The following is a 9,101-nucleotide window of genomic DNA, read 5'->3' as shown; positions in this document are numbered from 1 at the left end:
AAGAAACAGACAGGTCCAGGCAGTCTATCCGCTAGTTGCAGAACGGGGATGCGAACCCAAACCCTCAGGCCTCTGGAGCTCATGCTCAGACAGGCTCCTTTCCCTATTTTTCTGCTCCAGGGATTCTGGCCCAGTGCCATAAATGCGAGGGGAAAGGCATGGGTGAGAATCACCCACTGTTTTAGGTAGATGTCCCTCAGATCTGGAGTCAGACCTGGAACAGCATGTGAAAACAAGTAGTTTGTTTGGAAGATGATCTAGGAATTGCTCTTGGGGATAGTGGAGAGTTGAGAACGGAAGGAAGCTAATGAAAGGGAGTGCTAGGCACCGATGCTTAATCCTGCAGGGAACTCTGGGAAGAAGTGTAGCCTTTTGCAACTCAGGTGTGGTCTGTGGACCAGCGTCACCCACATCTCCTGGGAGTTTGTCAGAAATACAGATTCTCAGGTCCCACCTAAGACCTATGAGTCAGAATCTACATGGTAACAAGGACCCCGGGGAAGGCACATGTATATTGAAGTTTGGGACGCACCAAGATGGACCCTACTCAAAGGCTGAGGAAGCTGGGCGATGCACATTTGTCACTGGCAGTTTGGGGGCATTGATATATTGCACTCTGTGCCCTGTGCATGGGTGAGGACAAGCCGCCTGGCACAGAATCCCAATGCTTCCAATGGAATATGGATAGCACATGCTGGAATGTATATATATATTTTAAAGTTTATTTATTTTGAGAAAGATCATGAGGGGGAGAGGGGCACAGAGAGGGAGAGAGAATCCCAAGCAGGCTCTGCACTGTCAATGCAGAGCCCAACGTGGGGCTCAAACTCAATGAACCTTGAGGTCATGACCTGAGCTGAAATCAAGAGTTGGATGCTTAACCAACTGAGCCACCCAGGTGCCCCTGTAATGGATATTTTTAAATGGCTACATTTTATTTTTTAATTTTTCAAAAAGTAATCTCAATACTCAACATGGGGCTCAAACTCATGACCCCGAGATCAAGAGTCACATGTAAAATGAACTGGCCAGGTGCCCCTAAATGGCTACACTTTACATGGTTATTTGAAGGCCTACACCATATCCGTGATTTTGCCTCTTGGCCTGCAAAGCCTAAAATATTTCCTATCTGGCTCTTTCAGAGAAAGTTTGCCAGGCCTAGGGGTCTGCACTGTAGCTCTTTTATCGGGACTTGTCAGAGACTTTGTATGGTACCCTTGTCCACCACGGATACTTCTAGAGCTGTGGGGTCCGCCAGGTTGTATGGTTAAGTCAGCAGGGCTGCCTGGACTGGCCTGAGAATTCTTTCTTTAAAAAAGTTTTTTTTACTGTGTATCTTTTTTTTTTTTTTTTTTTTTTTGAGAGACAGTGTGAACAGGGGAGGGGCAGAAAGAGAAAAAGAGAGAGAGGGAATCACAGAATCTGAATCTGAGCTGTCAGCACAGAGCCTGACATGGGACTTGAACCCATGAGCTATGAAATCATGACCTGAGCTGAAGTCAGACACGTAACCAACTAAGCCACCCAGGCATCCCCTGGGAATTCTTTCTTGATTTGGGCTCCACTGGCGGCCTCCTGATTCACTTGATAATTGGGTCGGAGCAGTATTTCCAAGTATGGCAGTGTTGATTTCAAAACCCAGAGAATCCGGGGCGCCTGGGTGGCTTAGTCGGTTAAGCGTCCGACTTTCACTCAGGTCATGATCTCGCGGTTCGTGGGTTCGAGCCCCGCGTCGGGCTCTGTGCTGACTGCCAGCTCAGAGCCTGGAGCCTGTTTCAGTCTGTGACTCCCTGTCTCTCTGACCCTCCCCTGCTCATGCTGTCTCTCTCTCTCTCTCCTAGAAATAAATAAAACATTAAAAAAAAAATAAAAAAAAAAACAAAACAAAAAACCCAGAGAATCCTAGCAAGCCTTGTGCCTCTTTTTTTCAGTAGTAGAGGTGAGGTTTGCCCTGAACTACTGAGTCCCTAAACACTTAACCAGGATTCCTAATTTTCTGCAGACCTTATGCCCCGACTTTTGGCGCACATGTATCTTAGCAGGACAGCCAGCGTGCTGGCCACTTCCTGCTCTCTAGCTCTGATTGTCACGATGACATCATTAAGTCAGGCTGGAGTGACACTCTGCAGAATGTCTAGATGATTACGTTGGATCGGATCAGATTGTGACAGAGAGCTGGGGAGTCAGCACGGAGCTGGGCAAGACCACGAATGTGCACCCCCGTCTGTTCCAGGCACTCAGACTGGCAATAACGTGTTCATCACAGCAGCAGCAGCATGTCAGGTGGCACAGGTTGTGCTCATCTCTCCTAGTAAAGCCGCCCGGCCTGGTGCCGCTGCTGCGATCAGGTGATCACTGGCTAAGTTGTAGTGTTAACCGTGACGGCAATAGGCCATCTGGCCTCCTCAGGGGTCATGCCTAGGAATCAAAGGGTCTTGTGATGGAGTCCATCACCCTTGCAGTCTTGAAGGATGGCACTGACCTCTGCCGTTCCACCTAAAATGTGTGGTGAGTAGGTGGGCAGCTTCAGTTGGCCTTCCCCGCCGTGGTCACACTTGCTCCCCATGACAGGGAATTAATGCGAGCTGCTAATTATATCCGTCCCTATTGTGCACTCGGGAACCAGAGGATGACCACGGTTGTGTCGGAGGACCCTTTGGATCGCTGTGAGACAGGCTCCACCACATGTCACCTGGCCTCCTTGCGCTCTCTCTTTGACGTGGATGGAGACATGACCACATTTGGAGTCCTCTGGTGGGTCAGCTCAGCCCTGTACACAACGGCTTTGGAAGTATCTGAGTGTGCCTCCTCCGCCAGTGTACAATGACACTGATTAATGGCTGCTTCTGAGAACCAATGCAGATTCGTCAACCAGACTGCGGATTATGATTTTCGTGTGTTTTGGCCCGTGACATCAGCTTATTTGCTCTTGGTCTGTTCCTCTTGGCCACCCATGTATCTCAGGTTTAGGGGCACCGCGGTCAGTCAGCTGCCACTGAAGATCCTGTGGGTTAAGGCCTCCCGGTGTTGCTACTCATGGGAATTACACCCACCTTGCCTCTGATGGTTAAGTGCTGCCGCCTTGTCCCTCCTGTCCTGCAATCCTGTCATCCCCATTGACGTTAAGTAGCCCCGTCCGCGGTAGCATCTCCTACATCAGCCCCGGCTGGCAGAGGCCACCCCCCACCGAACTTCTCAACAGTGCTTATGTGTCCTCGCTAACTCGTTCCTCATGTCCTTGGAGAAACGACTATTCTCTGTGCCCTTGCAGGACCATAATATGTGGTGGGTGCTCTTGTCGTCCATAACAACTCATTCCAGCATGCCTAGCCGTCTTCTGACTCCTTCCTCGGTCCTCTGCTGGGACAATTCGGGCACTTCAGCTCCGTTGCTATAGGCCACTGCTTTGTCCAAGCTTGAGGGAGTCGTTTCCAGCAAGGTGTTAGGACGGGCTCGTGTGTCCTTGTCAGGAGATGGGAGACTGCTCTCCTCTCCCGTATCAACACGCTCCCCCTACCCAGGCACTGTGCCAGTCTCCAGCCCACCTCCTTGGTCCACCTGCTTCCCAAACCCCCTCCGGTGCGTGCTCTCCCGGTCCCTGCTGCTACACATTATCCAGCTTCTTAAGTATTTGGGTTGAATAATCAATTCTTTCCCCCTCATACTTGGGACAGTGCTTCTCTACATCCTAAGACTTGACCCTAGTTTTTGGTTTGGAAGCCCTGAAGGGAGGCAGGAGGGATCTTGAGAAACATCAGTTTGTAAGCGATCTTCCTGAAGGAGGCCTTTGCATGGTCTCCAGGCAAAGGGAACCTGCTTTCCTCGGACAGGGTGGAGGCACTCCCTCCAGCCCAGAAGGTTCTCAGAAACATGGGAGCTCAAAAAAATTTTTTAATGTTTATTTATTTATTTTTGAGAGAGACAGCATGAGAAGGGAAAGGGCAGAGAGAGAGGGAGACAGAGAATCCCAAGCAGGCTCCACGCTGTCAGCAGAGAGCTCGATGCGGGGCTTGAACTCACGGACTATGAGATCATTACCTGAGCGGAAGTCAAGAGTTAGATGCTTAACTGAATGAGACACCCAGGTGCCCCAGGAATTCAAAATTTAAAAAAAATTATTTAAAAGAAATTTAATGTATTTTTTTAAAAAATTTATTTCTGAGAGAGAGACAGCGTGAGCAGGGGAGAGTCAGAGAGAGAGGGAGACACAGAATCTGAAGCAGCCTCCAGGCTCTGAGCTGTCAGCATAGAGCCCGACGCGGGGCTCAAACCCACGAACCGTGAGATCATGACCGGAGCCGAAACCAAGAGTTGGACACTTGACCGACTGAGCCTCCTAGACGCCCCTCATTCTAAGACTTTAACGGGGGGAGACTTGCTGGGGTTCCAATTCCAGCTTCCTTTGTTATCTGCGCTCTTACATTCAGACCTCGGGCTTGAGTGAATGGTTGGCTAACCTGAGCCTAATATTTTCTTCCTCTGGAGATTCTCTGGGGATTAACAGAAGCCAATTGACGCCACAGCCAAAAGCATCACCTCTCTTCTCTCTCCAACACTGGAGCAACTGCATAAGCCAGTGTGCCTTCTTCCACTTGTACCCCCTCCTAATTCACCAGGATGCGAATCTCAGTCATAGGGTTGCCCCAACACTCCAGCGGGTATCAACACCCTGCAAAGGTGGGCTCATGAGGGATCACATTCCAGACTCCCAAGCTAGCTGTCAGCACAGAGCCCGATGCGGGGCTTGAACCCACGGACTGTGAGATCATGACCTGAGCCAAAGTCGGATGCTTAACCGACTGAGCCACCCAAGCGCCCGTGAGAGTGTCGTTTTCCAAACTCTTCTGTTTTCAGATGAGTGCCCCTCACACACCCTGCCCTGCCCCGAGCCAGACTAGGAGATACGGATTTGCGTGAGTGGTTTATTTGGGTGGTGATCTCAAGTGGGACCATGAGGGTGTGAGATGGGGAAGGGAGGCAAGTGAACAAAGGATATCATGGAGCACATTCCTGCTGGGGGGAAGGGAGGGGCTCAGTCCTACAAGGGAATTCTGGGAGACAGAATGGTCCTGTCCAAGGGGTGAGGAAACTAGGGTATTTATCTTCCAATCGAGGGTGCTTGTGGAAGGGTGCTGCTGACAGGCTCAGAACAGCGAGGGAATATGGGTGAAACACCAACACCTGTGTTAGCCATGCACCTGCCTCGCTGACAGATATTTATTGGATACCCCCTGTTCTTGGGACTGGGGAGACAGCAGGGAGGAGGGACGCGGGGTCCCTACTCTTACAGTCTCCCTTCTAACTGGGGGAGGCAGACAATAAACTAACACATGAAACAGTGACAGGGTGTGATCTAGGGAGGAAAAGGGGAGCCAGCAGCGTTTACACCTGGGAAAAGCCTTCGGGGCACAGGGAACAGCAAGGACAAAAGTTCTGAGCAGGATCGAGCTTGGCACGTTGCATTAGGGAAAGGGAGAGAAGCGGAAGGCACTTGGCACCTGCCTTGGGGACCGGGGGCTGACTTAGGGCTTCGGCAAGGAGTTTAGATTTTATTCTAAGTGCAACAAGAGGCATCAGAGGGCGGGGCGCCTGGGTGGCTCAATTGGTTGAGTTTCCGACTTCAGCTCAGGTCATGATCTCACAGTTTGTGGGTTCAAGCCCCACGTCAGGCTCTGTGCTGGCAGCTAGCTCAGAGCCTGGAGGCTGCTTCAGATTCTGTGTCTCCCTCTCTCTCTGACCCTCCCCTGCTCACGCTGTCTCTCTCTCTCTCAGAAATAAATAAAAGTTAAAATAAAAATTAAAAAAAAAAAGAGGCATCAGAGGGTGAAAACCTGGAGTGGCGCAGTTTGATTTCTCTCTTAGAAAGCTGCCTCTGGTTGCCACCTTTCCACCATCTTCTACCTGCACAAGTAGATTCGCATTCAATGTTAGGCTCTGGGGATACCGAGAAGCATGAGTCACGGGTCCCCGCCCCTAAGAGGGTTCTCAGTTCTCTCTGCTGCCTCAACCGTGTCCCCACCAGCTCCCCTCACCCGCCCCACACTGGACACAACGCAATCTGTCGGAAGCTAGTTTATTTTAATTGGTTTTGCGTGGGGCTGGGCTGGGCTCCGAAGCTCCGCTCTAGGGATGTTCGTCGCCGTCCTCTGCACTGCGGCGGCCGAAGTCCATCCATCCGTATGCTGCTTCTTCTTCCTCCAGCCACGGTCCCTGCTTCTTGGACAGGTCTGAGGGTCAGAGGGGACAGGATGTGAGCATATGAGAAGGATGTCCAGCCACTAGAAACGAAGGCCAGGGCCAACACTGGCTGGGTGAGGCAAGCAGGGACGGCCGTCACATCTCCTACCTGCCACCGGTTGTGGGGGACCCTGGAGCCCCAGCTGCCGTCGGTGGTGAGAGGCTGGGCCCTGCCGGTCCACCCAGTGTGGCTCCAGGCCCCTACTGGCCATCGGACCCGAGGGTACATCCTGCAGCTGGGAGTGGGGCTTCCAAGAAGCTTCAGAGAAGGTGGCCAGAGCCAGTGCCAGGATCAGCAGGCACACACACAGTCGCTGCATCTTGTCTGCAAAGGAAAGAGGGGTGGAGTTGAAAGGCGGGGCCGACCAGGCACCCAAAGGCAGGGGCCTGGACCAGATAGGCTCAAGGTACCTCCGTGCTGGCAGGTGCAGTGCCATGTGGGGGTGTGGGCTGCTCCTCAGTTCGCTCCTCCAGTCCTGCCGGCTCTCTCCACCTCCCCGCAGCTCCCAAACCCAGCCCCTTTCCTCCTCACCTAGCCGAATCACAGCAGTGGCTTCTCTCACAACTTAGAGCAATGATCTCCAAACTTGTGCAGAATGTGAGGCCCTGTGAGTGGCTCTGTAGATGTTTACATCTTGTAATTTAAAGTGAACTTTTATTTTTTATTAAAAGTTTTAAAAAAATGTTTATTTTTGAGACACACACACACACACACAAACACACACACAGAGTGGGGAAGCGGCAGAGAGAGAGGGAGACACAGAATCTGAAGCAGGCTGCAGGCTCTGAGCTGTCAGCACAGAGCCCAACGTGGGGCTCGAACTCATGAACCGTGAGATCATAACCTGAGCTGAAGTCAGATGCTTAACCGACTGAGCCACCTAGGTGCCACCAAAAGGTTTTTGTTGTTGTTTTTAATTTGAGAGGCGGGGGGTGGGAGAGAGAATCTTTAGCAGGCTCCATGCTGATCCCAACTCTGGGATCATGATCTGAGCCAAAATCCAGAGTCAGATGCTCAACCGACTGAGGTTGTGCCCCTGTTAAATGGTAATACCCAAGGGCACGTTACAGACTGCATGGTATGGGATCTGTCTGGAGACCACCAGCATATTCGCTGTGTGGTCGGTCACGTCGAATCTGTGCAGCTCTCAGAAAGAAGGTTCTCTTGACATTTTTGCTTAAGAGGAAAATCCTGTGATTGTAATTAAGCAGTTAAAAATTAAGCTGTTATAGGGGCACCTGGGTGGCTCAGTTGGTCGAACATCTGACTCTTGATTTTTCATGGTATCGTGGCTCATGGGTTTGAGCCCTGCTACCAGCACAGAGCCTGCGTGGGATTCTCTGTCTCCTCTCTCTCTGCCCCTCCCCCACTTGTCCTCTGCCTCTGTCTCAAAAATTAATAAACTTAAAGAAATGAAAAAAAATTAAATTGTTGCCACTTCACCTCTGTGTCAGCGTGAGCTGAGTTTGGGGAAACAAACCATCATACAGAAATAAACTGGATCCTCAAACGAGTCTAAAATTCAAATCTAAAATTCTATTCTTAGCACTCACGTTTTTTCTGCCTCCTTGTTCTGACTGGCTTCATCAGAAGTAAATTATAAAAATGTTACCTTGGAGGAACACATGTATGTGAATAAAATACTGTGTCTATCTGTTTTTCATAGTGGAGCTCGCTGTTAGGTTTCCTTTGGAGGAGAAAGGGTTCTTGCTGCTAAGGAAGCAAGCTTAGCCTCGTTTATTGTCCAACATGGCGGCTGCTAGCCACATACAGCTATTTACATTTAAATTAATTAAAATTAAAAGCTCCCCCTCTGAACTAGCCACCTTTCCGGTGCACCTTTGGCTCATGGGTACCATATTGGGTGGTGCAGATTTAGTCCCCAGCATCATGGAAAGTTCTTTCAGACAGTGCCGGTGTGGAAAAGAGCTTGAGACGGAATCCAGAAGCCTGGGCTCCAGTTCCAACCCTGCTCCATGATTGGTGTGACTTTGGCGAGTCACAGCCCCTCCTGGGCTTCAGTTTTTCACCCAGAGATGGGAGAATAGCCTTTGTCCTTCTCTCCTTGCAGGACCGGGGTGAGCATGGAGGCAGAGGGGCAGGTCAGGGCCCTGGTGGAAGCAGCAGGAGAGGAAAGGTCTGGGAACTCCAGGGTGGGCTCTAGAGCACCAAGGTCCCTTGGTGCAGGGAGATGTCTCAACAGCCCTCTCCCCACCTCTCCACACCCCTACCTGGGTGCTCTCACCTGCAGAGCCCGGAGGTTGGTGATGCTGCAGCCGGCCTGGTTCCTTTTGGTGCTCTGCTCTGCTTGGTGCTCCAGCCCTGCCTTTTAAAGCCCTTGAGGCCCCTCCCAAACCCCCATGAGGTCAGCCTCCCCCGCAGTAAGACACAAGGGGGTGGGCCCAGGTACATCACCCCTGCCTTACCCTGTCATTCAACAGGTCAGTGCATGGGGGAAGGGAGGGGAGTGGACCTCGTAGCAGTGGGGGCGGGTGCAGGGTGCGGGCAGTTCCTCAGCTGGGCACGGGGGCAGGCAGGAGACAGGCTCCCTGGGGTTGGGAAGAGTGCCCCCCACCCAGTCCTTCAGAGCGCTGGTGACATCATCCCTCCCTTTGTCCCATTGGGGGGCAGATGGGGTAGATGCCCCCAGGGACCTCAGATTCAGGGGAAGCATATTTCACCCTACGCTGGTGTTTGGAGAGCAGGGAGTGTGTCCATGTGGAGTGATGTATTGATCTCCTGTCCCCTCCGGTGGACTCTGCAAACAGGACATGAGGTAGTTATCAGGGGCAATGGGCCGTGGGCTGATGGCCCCGCTCTCTGCCTGGGGGCTGCATCCTGTTGCCTCTTCACCTCCTTTGCC

At 51.8% G+C, this 9,101-nt stretch overlaps 1 protein-coding gene across 2 annotated transcripts; it reads right to left on the bottom strand.

Moving 5' to 3' along the window:
• Window positions 1-6,123: 6,123 nt before the first annotated feature.
• Window positions 6,124-8,510, bottom strand: GAST (gastrin). Of its 2 annotated transcripts, none has more exons than XM_039256719.1 (3): window positions 8,484-8,510; window positions 6,347-6,562; window positions 6,124-6,227 (listed from the first exon to the last, which is right to left on the bottom strand). In XM_039256719.1, the coding sequence occupies exons 2-3, from the start codon at window positions 6,555-6,557 to the stop codon at window positions 6,124-6,126; spliced, it is 315 nt and encodes a 104-aa protein (XP_039112650.1). In that variant the 5' UTR covers window positions 6,558-6,562; window positions 8,484-8,510. The 2 variants fall into 2 exon arrangements, with proteins under 2 accessions (XP_039112650.1, XP_039112649.1); XM_039256718.1 differs by lacking the exon at window positions 8,484-8,510 and adding an exon at window positions 6,649-6,682.
• Between the last annotated feature and the right edge of the window lie 591 nt (window positions 8,511-9,101).

This window comes from Hyaena hyaena, unplaced genomic scaffold, assembly GCF_003009895.1.
Source record: "Hyaena hyaena isolate Hyena2069 unplaced genomic scaffold, ASM300989v1 scaffold_589, whole genome shotgun sequence".
NCBI lineage: Eukaryota > Metazoa > Chordata > Mammalia > Carnivora > Hyaenidae > Hyaena > Hyaena hyaena.
The sequence above is the reverse complement of the archived record's forward strand: the minus strand, read 5'-3'. Positions and strand labels throughout refer to the sequence as shown.

Excerpts from the sequence above, each read along its gene's own strand:
- GAST (XM_039256719.1), bottom strand. The coding sequence starts at position 6,557 with ATGCAGCGACTGTGTGTGTGCCTGCTGATCCTGGCACTGGCTCTGGCC. Across the intron at positions 6,228-6,346 it reads TCCCCCACAACCGGTGGCAG|ACCTGTCCAAGAAGCAGGGA; the intron begins GTAGGAGATGTG and ends TCTGACCCTCAG.